Source organism: Mus pahari, chromosome 5 (assembly GCF_900095145.1).
Source record: "Mus pahari chromosome 5, PAHARI_EIJ_v1.1, whole genome shotgun sequence".
Lineage (NCBI taxonomy): Eukaryota > Metazoa > Chordata > Mammalia > Rodentia > Muridae > Mus > Mus pahari.
Window position 1 is genome coordinate 134,113,598 of NC_034594.1, and position 12,268 is coordinate 134,125,865.

General features: G+C 44.9%; 1 protein-coding gene across 2 annotated transcripts; it reads right to left on the reverse strand.

Annotated features, from left to right (window-relative positions):
* Nucleotides 1-1,760: 1,760 nt before the first annotated feature.
* Nucleotides 1,761-11,472, reverse strand: Prdx6 (peroxiredoxin 6). Of its 2 annotated transcripts, none has more exons than XM_021198145.2 (5): nucleotides 11,311-11,472; nucleotides 7,750-7,906; nucleotides 4,690-4,836; nucleotides 4,101-4,247; nucleotides 1,761-2,595 (listed from the first exon to the last, which is right to left on the reverse strand). In XM_021198145.2, exons 1-5 carry the CDS (start codon nucleotides 11,403-11,405, stop codon nucleotides 2,467-2,469), a joined length of 675 nt encoding a protein of 224 aa, XP_021053804.1. In that variant the 5' UTR covers nucleotides 11,406-11,472; the 3' UTR covers nucleotides 1,761-2,466. The 2 variants fall into 2 exon arrangements, with proteins under 2 accessions (XP_021053804.1, XP_021053805.1); XM_021198146.2 differs by lacking the exon at nucleotides 11,311-11,472 and adding an exon at nucleotides 9,655-9,761.
* Between the last annotated feature and the right edge of the window lie 796 nt (nucleotides 11,473-12,268).

Sequence of the window (12,268 nt, forward strand, 5' to 3'; positions counted from 1 at the left end):
AAACAGGATCTCTCAGCGGGACCTGGGACTTGCAGAGTAGCTTGGGTTGGTTGGACAGGGAGACCCAGAGATACACCTGTCTCTGACGCCTCAGCGGTGGGATTACAAGTATGCCAGCACCACATGTGGCTTTTTATGTAGGCACTGGAGACTGCATGGCAAGCACTTCACAACTTGCATGGCTTTAAACAAGAAGGGACAATGAGGGAGGGAGGCCATGCCTGGGTGCTGCTTGTAGGAACTGACAGCTCAACTCAGTCATTTAGACAGTCTTCTCTCCTGCTGAACTCTGAGAATGGAGATGAAACCAGCTTTGACAAGACTAGAGTTCAGCTTGTCACTATGATTTTCTTCGAAGGCTAGATGCTCTAACCTAAAGCACTTAATTCTGGAAGTCATATGAACTAACTCCCAATTCTTCGTTTCCAGGGCTAGGGTCAGTGGCACACACACCGCTAATCCCAGCTGTTGGGAGGCAGGGCAAGTGAGCCTCTGAGAATTTGAGGCTAGCTTGGGCTACATACTGAGTTCCTGTTTCAAATCAAATTTTAAAAAGCCAATTCCTCGTTTCTTACAGGTACAATTTCGTTTTGAAAAACCAAAATACGAAAACTGTTTAGTGAAAAGTACCAGAATTCAATTTTCTTTTTTAAAAAAAGCATTTTTATGCCGACATCATTAATGTGATTAGAATAGTCAAAATACCAAGATTTAGGAGTTTGAGTGAGGAGGAGCAACAGATTTGTGGGGATGAGGGAGAAAATGATGAGTTTGCCAAATCAATGGCACATTCCATTGGTCAGTCAACACAAGACTCAAGTTTGCATGATCAACAATGGCGGTTTACAGTTTGAACTCTGTCATCAAAGTTGATGGCATAGGGTATGATGGTGACATTTGCAATCTGAGCCCCTGGGGAGCTGTGGCAGTGGGAAGGATTTCAGGTCTAGCCTGGGTTACTTACAAAACAAGACAGTATCATAAACACACAAAAAACCCAGAAATGCCTCAACAGGAACTGGAAGCCAGACTTCCCATTAAAAACAAGGACCAAAGTAATTAAGTGTGTAATGGAAAAGAGCAAGCAGTGAGGTGCTTTCCAGGAGGGAGATGACCCAGAACCACTGCCTTGACTTTAACTGTCTAGCTTGACACCTAGAAATAAACATCCAATGCTCAAGCCAGGCATCTTTGTTACAACCTAGACTAAGACCCACAATGACTTTCTACTTGGATTAGAAGCACTATATCTAAGTTGGAAAGAAACCATTCAGCTTAGAGTAGAAAAACAAAATACACCACTATCTCAGAGCTTATTTTAAGCCCCATTACACTGCTAAGACACTAATTAGGCTAGACTGTCTAACCATTAGAATAGTGGTTCTCAACCTTCCTAATGCTGCGGCGACCCCTAAACATAAAATTATTTCTGTTTCTGCTTCCTAACTGTAAATTTGCTATTGTTATGAACTGTAATGTAAATGGTTTCCATTGGTCCTTGGTGACCCTAAAGGGGTTCTGCGCCACAAGTTGAGAACCTCTGAGAAGGTGCATACCTATTCACAAGACTTAGGAAAACAGGAACCAAGGAATTGGCCTAACATACATGTAGGAATTCATCCTTCAGTGGCTCCCAGTTCACGCGGAGACTTGTGTTGTTGGAGAAACATACCCATGCCAAGCCCAGCAAGAAGGAAGAAGCATGCGTTAGGCGTTGGAGAGTGAGTCTAAGATAGTAGTACTTTAAAACGTGACAACAGTTTTCTGATCAGGATTTTATTTGTTGAACCTCAAAAAGCAGAATTCAGAAATGGCCACCCACTATTAGGACATTGAGTAGTAAATCATTGTCACCGCCTTCTTTTATAAGGTGCGTTCACATGCAGACAACACCAGAGAGCAGATGTGGAAACTCCAGGAGTTACATGCGCACTCTTGGGAGGCGAAAGGCTTTCTGAGCCCACTTTGATAGAAACTTACAATGGATTGATTCCCTGTAAGAATTCTTCTGGCTGTTCCCACTTTATTTACTAAAAATACAGAATCGAAAGCTTCTCCCCATGTTAGTGCTCTCCAAAATGGGTAACAGAAGATTCAGTTCGGAAAGCTACAAAAGGTGTCTAATCATTCTAGCACAGAGCCTGCATTGACACTACCTTGCTGATCACAGACCCTGAAGAGACCTAAGGAATCGTCAATACATAATTCATTTCAAAGAAAGCCAGTTAGTAGGGCGCTGTGACAGGCGGAGGGGCAGAATGCTGGCGAAGGCACAGAGTAAAGAATCCCGAGGTTTTGGTGCCATTTCCATTTAATGACCCAGTAGTATAGCGAGCGATCTACAGGACCGGCTGTGATCATGCCACGATCTTTCTACGGACCTGCTGAAAGGACCCACGGCTGTCAGCTGACATCTTCAGGTCCCAGTGCTGGGCGCGCAGATGCAGCCCCAATTCTTGCAACGACTTAAGGCTGGGGTGTATAACGGAGGTATTTTTTGCCAGACGGGAGCTCTTTGGTGAAGACTCCTTTAGGGAAACATCGTTTGGCTTCCTCTTCGGAGAGGGTGGGAAGGACCATCACGCTCTCTCCCTTCTGTTGGGAAACATTAAGAATGGTGCAATTCAACCTTACAGTAATGGTAAAAGGTCTTGAAGAATTAACTATGGAAAAGTGGTAAATGAACATATTCTTTACTCTCTCTTCTTTGAGGAACTCGTTTTACAAATTGACTTTTGACATGTTAGGAGAGTATTCCTCCACTGTAAGTAGGAACAGTCTTGTTTTAAATTCCATCATAGCTGGCCACTACTCCTTAAAGTTTAACTCAAAATCTACTCCCCCCAAAATCCCCCAGTTTACAGATACTATTGGATTGGATCAGGCTAGATTGCCTCTCATCTCCCATCCCCTACACCCAGTTGCTGAAAATGTAGATGACTTGCCTGACAGAAAAATCAAAACCCAATACTCAACACCCAGCAGACAGCAGCACTTAAGCTCTTGGTGTACTATCTTGTCCTATTTATCTGCAGAGATCTTGCTTACGTATATTACAAGTTTATAAACAATCTGAGGGTGGTAGTGTAAGTCTGGCACCTCAGCACACCAGAGCCTGAGGCAGATTAAGAGTCCAAGGCCAGCCTCAATAAACACTGAGCTCCGATTTTAAAAGGGTTAGGGGCAGAGATGGAGTCAGAAGGTAGAGTGATTGTCTGGTACGCATGAAGCCCTAGGTTTAGTTCCCAGGATTATTTATAACTGATCGTGGTGACACATGCACTTGATGCAGAAGCAAAATGGTGAATTTTGAGGCCAACCTGGGTTACATGGGACCATCTCACACACACGCGCACACACACACACACACACACACACCACGTTTCTGAGCAAGTTTCAAAGACTATATATGTTTAAAAAGGTTGCCACTTAAGAGAAAAATGCTTATACCATCAGTATACCAAGTTATAGTTATACAGCCGCTGGGACAGAGGTGAAGTAGCCAATCACACTTTGCTTCCCTCCTGATTTTTGAGACAGGACCTTGCTATGTAGTTTAGGCTGAGTTTGAGCTTATCCTCCAGTCGTGGTCTCTGGAATGCAAGGACCACAAGTTCCACCCAGGAATATTTTGTTCATCAGGTAATAGATGTTAAAATTTTGTCTATGTTAAAGTCTGTATATGAAAAGGAAATGTTTCCTATGTGGGCTTTTTCTTTTTTTTTTTTGGATATGGAATGTACGTGCACTTCCTAGTTGAACATTCCTAGCCTCTAAAAACTGAAATGTGTAATGCATCGTGTCCAAGAAGTTTTTGGATTTTGGAGCACTGTGGATCTGGGATTTGGGGGTTACGAATGTTTAACTTCTGGGATCATTGTGGCCTATATATGTTGGAATTATGTAGGGTTAGCAAAAACTACAGTTTGTGTTTTATATACAAAACAGTGTGAATGATCTCTTAAACAAATCCTCCTGGGACACTCTATTGGGACAATAGAAAAAGCCCCAAGAAACCCAGATCCTGAAAACGGCCATGAGAGACTGTCCTTTGGATCTTTCCAGCAAGCTGGGCATCCAGTTCTTAAGAGCAGTTTTACCTTCCAGTCAACTGGGGTGGCAACCGACTTTGTGGCTGTCAGCTGGAGAGAGTCAACCACTCTGAGAATCTCATCAAAGTTCCTGCCCGTGGTGGCAGGGTAGAGGATAGACAGCTTTAGTTTCTTGTCAGGGCCAAAAATGAACACCTGTAAAGCACACACAAGGCCTTCTTTAGAACATGACGGTAAAGCTGCTTCTGGGCACTCAGGTTCATGGGCTCCATACACCTCTTTTCCCCCTAGTCCAGGGAGGCAGAGGAAAATGGGAGTTCATTACAAGGTAGCCAAACGAGGGAGGGAAAGACTCCTCCTAGTCTGCGCACCCTTCCTCTAACACAGGGGTTCTCAACCTTCCCAATGCTGTGACCCCCCGTTATTTTGTTGCTACTTCATAACTGTAATTTTGCCACTGTTATGAATCATGATGTAAATACTGATAGGAAGAATATGCTGTGACCCCTGTGAAAAGATTGCTCGACCCCCCCAAAGGGGTCATGACCCCAAAGGCTGAAAACCACTGCTCTAATATGTACAACTGTACATATTCCTCTTGTATTGGCTCAAGCATTTACACAGCCTTACGACTCACCACACGGGCCGTCACAGGCATGTTGTTAGCATCCTTCTCTACTGGATCCAACATGCCCAAAAGGATGGCAAGGTCCCTGTTCTTATCATCAATGATGGGAAATGGCAACTTTTCTGTGGGTGTTTCACCATTGTAAGCATTGATGTCCTGAAACAAGAGAAAGGGGAGTGAGACTCTTAAACCTGACGCGGGTCTCTGCACCTCACCAGGCTAAGAATCGTCACGCTGCAAGCCAAGGAACCATCATCATAAACATGGTGATGCATGAACTCCTCATCTCAAGCAATTACTCACTCAGAGGAATATTACCAGAAGGTAACTAGGAGAGTTTAGGAAGTGGGTATAAAGTTAGAAAGAGGTGAGTTTATTATTCATGCGAAGCTCAGAGTGGAGACCGATGGACAGGATGGCAGATTCAAAGCAGTTGGGACTGTTGTGAATTTCTCTGAAGATGAGAGGAAATACAAACCTCTCTGAAACGGCTAGCGTATTCACCTTTACTGCTCGAAGCCACCCTTTGTTGTGGATTGCTGGCTACATGTTATTGAGTCACCAGCTTAACTAGAACCAATAGTTCCCTGCCAGCACACCTAGAGCGTCCCTATGTAATCAGTTATAGATCAAAGCTGGCACTGCCTTTGGACATTTGAATTTATTTTCCATTCCAGAAGAACACAAGTTCGGAAACTTCTAAGAACACAGAAGAAAGGAGCCCAGGCATGCTCCTACTTAGATGTGTTTCGTAACGACGACGAGGAGCTCTGAACTCTTCTGTGATTTATTTTCATTTTGATATTGATAGACATTATTGAGTATTGATACATTAATTCCTGACCTCGTCACTTGTTTAATTGACGGCACATCACACTCAGAGACACCAAAGAACCACATTATTTACTTTGTCTTTATTTTATTCTAAGTCAGGACAATTTCGCTCTTTACCATCTAGCACAGAAAGAACCACTGAGGTTTAGATCCTTTTCAACTGGGCGAGCTTGAGCAAGTCATTACAAGAACCACTGGCTTAATAGTAAAGGGCTTTGCCAGAATCTAATGAGAAATTGCTCATGAGGAAGAGGTGGTGGAAATGCCAGTTATCCATTGCCAAGGTATGCAGAATGAAAAAAAAAAAAATCCACCTTAGGGAAGATGACAACCCTGCTTAATCTCCTACGAGTCAGCCCTTTGATCCTAGACCTTTAGGATTAATTGGTGTGAAATGGTAATGGACTATAGCACACATCGAAATGCTTTTATTCAATTTCATGTGACTGAATGCGCTCATTACATACATACAAATGGGAGGTATTGTGTGGTATATATATTGGAGCAAAGCTGATTAAAACATCCTGTCCAAATACTTGTAAATACTTTTTTGCCCAAAGCAGACAATTTCAATCCATTCATTCAACAAATCCTGACTGTCACCTATCCTGAGAACTTTTCTAGTAGTGAACCAGTGTATTCCTGCTGGGCCCTACACTCCCAAGAGGGGGGGAAATATAGTGACCAGATAAGCAATATGCAGAGATTCAGACAAGGGCTAAAGAGGAGATATGAAATATGATCAGGTGTTATAAGGTACCATTTGAGGTAAAACAAAGCAGTATAGTATAGGTAAGGTGGGGGGATGCATTCAGTACGGAGCGCTAGGAGTGGGTGTGGATAAACCAGACAGGGCTAGGGTTGCGAAAACACGAGGCGTTAAGAACGACCCAGGAGTTTCAACTTAGCAACTCCAAAATGTAGCAGCTATTAGCTGGGATGAATCAAATCTCGGAATAGACAATGGTGTCCGCTTTCATACATGCTGGGTTCAACATGTCTGCATGGCCAAGGGAGGTAGGTGCCAAGGAGGCCATGTTTTACTACCTGGAGACCAGGAGAGTCCTGACAGATGGGACTCTGAGAAGCAGTTCCCTGGATGTTATCTTTAGTTTATCTTGGTGAGTGGAAGAGCTCTCAAGGGGAAAGAAAGCCCATGAATGGAATGAACCTGGGCAAACTTCAGCACCAATTAGGGACTGGGAGACAATGAAGAGTGATTATTCTAAGTATGGACAGCTAGCTGGAGGTAGCATCCTGACAAGCCAGAGCAGAGGGAAGGTTTAGAGAGATGAACTGGGCTGAATTCTGGTAACCAGGAAAGATGGTGTCTGAGAAGCTATCGTTGGATACAACAACAGAGAGATCACTACAAAGTTGAAGTCTGACTTTCAGTTAACTAGTGACCCCTGCACCCGAGGTTTACATACACTTTTATCTCAGAAATCAAGCTACATTCTACGAAACTTCAGACTTATAGCACATGCCAATCAATGCCTTCTGATACAGAGGAGGGGGAAGAAGAGTGGCTTTTCCTATTTATTCTCTTACTAAGGAACACAAAGACCTCGTTGGTCATCAGCAAGTGTACAAGCATTTCCCCATCCAATAACCAACCAGTTCTACATGTATACACCATCACTGAGTCTTCAATACAACTCAACCTGGACATTATCTACCTGCGGAGATAGCAGATTCCACAGAAGGATCAGAGCAAGACAATTACCCCAGCTTTTGATACCATGAACAAGTTCCAAGCTGACTAAAAATTTGGGACTTTCATGATCCTTTCTTTGGGATTGGTTAACTCGTTGGAACTTACAGAATTTAGGGAAATGCATTTACAAAGGATGCAGATGAATAGATGCACAAATTCTGGATGGAGCCTCTATGCCCCAGGTATACCTAACCTTCCAGGAAAGCCCACTCATTTAGCAATCCAGATCATGGAACTCTAGTAGGATTCGTATGGAATCTTCATTGTATAGGCACAGTTGGTTAAATCATCAACTACTGATGCACAGTTCAACCTTCAGCTGCTTCTCCTCCTAGTCCTGCCTGGTTCTGTTCAAAGCTGTGGAGGGAGTTGTGGCTAATCAATCAATCAATCATTAGCATATAATAAAAAGACACTGCATCTCGGAAGACATAAAGTCTATTAGGAATGTATGGGAGGCAACAAGAAAGGAGGAATATATATCACACACATATATACCTCAGATCATAGAACTATACCTTGCTCCAGGCAAGATGGTCCTCAACACTGTCTATTGAAAGAGCAATCAACTTAACATTCCTCTTGGCAAACTCTGGCGCCAGCTTTGCAGCTCTGCCAAGTTCTGTGGTGCACACTGGGGTAAAGTCCCGTGGGTGGGAAAAGAGAATGCCCCATCTGGAATGAAGAAGAAGGTCACAACTGAATGGACAGTCACTATCACCATGCAGAATAACTCAGTATTTTAGGGCATCACTTTAAAAAACAGGACAACAACAACAAAAGGCCCTGCAGATCAGGCTGGTCTTGAACTCAGATCAGCCTCTACCTCCCAGAGTGCTTGAGACTAGAGGTATGGACCACCACACCCAGCCACACTCTGTCAATAAAATTTGTGCTATTCAAGTCAAGCACCCTATTGAAATATTCCTTAAGCCTTTTGTTTATTTTTCTAACACGGTCCTTGAAATTCATCACCTACTAAGCCCCAAATCCAAACAGATGCCTGATTATAATAATAAACAGATTATGTAACCTGGAGCAGATAGATCTCTAGACTCAGACTTGAAGGTAAATAAAAGTCAGCTTGGCACTTGGCTTTCTGGAAGCAGGCAGATAGAAAATCTTCCATAAAGCCACTCGACTGACCTAACCTGTCAAACAAGGCGCCCATATTTGCACCACGACAAAAATACAATGTAAGAGTTGCAGTTTCTGACTGTAGACCAAGCAGGTAGAAAATACCCAGATACCCTACAATGTACACTCCCCGACCTCCAGCACTTAGGTGAAGATTACAATCGAATCCATATCTAGGGTTAACACTGTACAGATTCTGAGGATGATTCAAACTGAGTTCCCAAGAAACTTCCAGAGTACAACTCTTTCTCCTTGGCAACAGCTCTTTCCAGCTCAGAGGAAGACTCGGCACAAAGTCCTGTAGAGTCCCACTGTTAGAGCCGGGCAGGGCCAAGGTCCCAGGACTAGAAGATTACTCAATCTGGCCTAGCAAATCTCGCTGAGCACGGACGAACGCAGCAGACAAAGCTACTGCCTTCCACCTAACCTGCCACTCAACTCAAGGTGGGAAGGCCTAAGAATGGAGGCCCTGCGGTAATACTTGAAGATTGTGGAGATGTGTGATGGCTAGGTTTTTTGTTTTGTTTTGTTTTGTTTTAAATATGGGGCAGGAAGAGCAACATATATCTTTAATCTAGCTGTCATATTTAGGCCTTAGGTTCTATGGCAAAGGACCAATGATGGTCAGATGAGACTAAAGAGAAAGGCTCCATATGTTGCAGGAAAAAAAAAAAAAAAAAAAAAGGGACAGAGCATCTCTTTATGTACTGTTCTACGAGTGAAGAAGTAGAACTTTTTTGCTGAATCATGCTGCCAAACTGCATTTCTGCCCCTTCACACACACCAGTGGATCGGATCTCAGGGTATTCCAAGAATGTCTGCGCTCCCTACTCTTTGGAGAAATTCAATGGCATTATGCCATTTCCTTCTTCATTTTCAAAAGACAAAAGGGTTTCCTCCCTCTAACAGAATGGTCTCTCCTACCAGAAAACCTGTGGCGTAGGTGCTTCGATTAGTGAGGAACCCTGGGATATATAAGATTCTCTTCCACATCCAGAGACCACACAAACCTACTCAAACCCACACGGCTCCCCAAACCTTCAGCTGTTTCTAATTATCAGGGGTAAAGTAATGCTTAGAGTTCATTTTCCTTTTCTCCTCCAAAGGATATGTGAGTCTGTAAGAGGCAACTGACTTGCAATTATCTACAGAACAGAGTTTGGAAAAATCGTCAAATCCCTTGTATTACAGATGACACACAGGGTGGCAATGTCTTTCTTGGTTATGGCAGGCGTATCATGACTCACTGGTGCTAAGCACGCTGTTCTGTTTGTTCATAAAGTTACCTCATCTTAAGATGCCACTTCATCTGCTTATTTAGTTGTTATTTAAGGACAGAGCCTCACTAAGTTGGCTTGGCCTTGAAGTTAGGATCTTCCCAACTGTCTCCTTAGTAGCTGGAATAAAACAGTTACATCCAGATCTAGATCAATAAACAATCACTAAGATTCCCACACCCCCAACCCCGACTCTAGTGTGGTTCTCTTCACAGTACATGCGCTTTAGATTCATATTTATCTCTCGTCCTTACAGATGAAGAGCTCCAGCAAGACCTCACATTTCCTGGGGGGTGTGGGCTGCAGACAGGAATGGGAAGGATCACTGTGTAAACTGTGGGCAGTCTCGGATACATATTAACACTAGATTTTGAGTTATGAGGCTGGCAGTCATGCTTATTTCTAGACTTTTCTCCTGCAAGGCCTGAGCATTCCATTTGCTACTTTTTCTAGTCTACCTTTCTCCTTTAAAAGCACTGCTTCCCCTTAGTCAGGAGGAGCCAAACTCACCTCAGGAAAGATTCTCTAATGCTTCCTTTCCTGCCTGGTCGTGGAGTAGTTTCATAAACTGCTCTGTCCTCCCATACATACATACACACATACATATACTAGATATGAAAAAGACAGACAGGCCCAGGAGTTTGTTCATTCAGTGTCATAGGGCACTGAAACTCCAGAACCACAACGCAGCCTGACACACATGCAAAACGTGGACTGAAGCTAGGCATCTTACAATTTGTGCATTCAGGAGTTGTAAAACTAAGACAATATCGGTGCATACCTAGCCATTATGGCCACCACTGTTGCTATCAGCAGCAAGGCCAGGCGCTGATGCAAAGCAGAGGGGGAAGGGTCCACTGGGAAACAAAAGAGTCTCAAAGTGGAGAGGCACACGTGTCCTAGCCTTGGAATGGCCTAGAGTGGCAAAATGGTCGCAGGAGCTTATCAGCCTTTCCCTCAAAGCTTAGCTTCTTCTAGAATTACGGCCACGCCTTCAGAGCGTTCCTAGGTCCTCCCAAAGCTGTTACATATAATCTTATTTTTGACCTCAGAAGGAGGCTCTGGACAAAAAGTCTTTTGGTTACTTACTTGGCACGGTAGTTTTTTTTTAAAAATTCATAAGTCCGCAAATAACACTCCCCAAAATTAAGAGGACCCCAGGTAACGTCGGGCCGGCCCTTAATTTGTGGCTGTGTGCTCTAACTTTAACCTTAGGCACCCACCTTCCGCAGGGTACAAATTCTAGAGCGGCGGGAAGGGCGGCAGTGCGACCCTGGGCAAGCGTCCCGGGAAATGACCTCAAACACCGAATAACCCTGCCCCATCTCCCCTGGGCTTTCAGATCGACCCCGACACAAACCCAGCACTATTTACAAAACCAGGTTAAATGGACAACAAACCGTCCTCGGCAAGGACCTCCTTCCCCATGCCAGCCCAGCCACGCTGGGTCAGGGAAGGATCCGCTGATCGGCGTAGGGCCGGCTAGAGGTCGTAGGTCTCCAGCAATGCCCGGTGATGCTCGGCAGGACCCCAGCGGCGGGCACGTGCGGGAACCGGTGAGGGGCTAAGCCAGCGACCCGCCGCGGCCGAGTGCAGCACGGAAAGAAACGAGGCAGGGAGCTCTGGGGACCCGTCACCTGGCAGGGCAACGTGGTGGCCACTTACGAATCTCCCAGGAAATCGTGGAAGCGGATGCGGCCGATGGTGGTATTGGCCTCAAAGTTGGGGGCTTCGTCCCCGAGAAGCAACCCTCCGGGCATGGCGGCAGTGGTGACGCTGAGAACAAGGAGGCGCAGCCGCAACAGTGAGCTGCGGGCGGGCTCCTGAGGAGACCTAGATCTCCGCTGGCCGAATGGGCGGGGCCGGGGCGGGGCGGGGCGGGGCGGGCGAGGCGGGGCGACCGCGAGTCTGGCGGCTGCGGTTCTTCACGTGGAGCTGAGCTTGCAGGCAAGTGAGATTCTGGAGCTAAAGGAGGCCACGTGCAATAGGAAGGAAGCGTAAGGCCGAGAATTGCGGGGACTTGTAGATCTGGCGGCTCTGCTAAGATGCTCTAGGCGAAGGCGGAATTAGCGCAAACCCTCTGGCATTCTCACCCCTGTCAGACTTACAATTTAGAGGTCTTGGGGTACAATCCTCTTACTATGAGCATCTAGTAGTTGGCGGAATGACTGACCACTCAGCCAACCTAGGTTTCAGAAGTTTCTCAGGATGTGGCAAGAGTCAGACTTGTGGCGTGGGCTAAGTCAGAGGAAGTGGCTTTCTTATTGCAGCAAAAATTCGGTACCAATGTCATTAAGAGGGCAATGGGGATAACCTTTTTTATTTTGCCTCCCCATTCCTGGAGTTCCTTATGAACTATAAAATGCTCAACACATTGATCCTAAAGTTTGAATATAGGTTTCACAACAGACTTTTTGAGATCGAGTGTATGTATGCAAGTCAGTTTCCACCTGAAGAAATGGGACATTTTGATCCACTTACTTCCTTTTTCCTAAGCACAAAGTAGAGAAGATGCCTGCCCTTATTAGAGACAGATGGTAGACATTCTGCACAGAAACCAGAATCTGTTAGAAGCTCAGCCTGGTGATCGCGAACCAGAAACCCCAACTACTCCGGAGAAAGG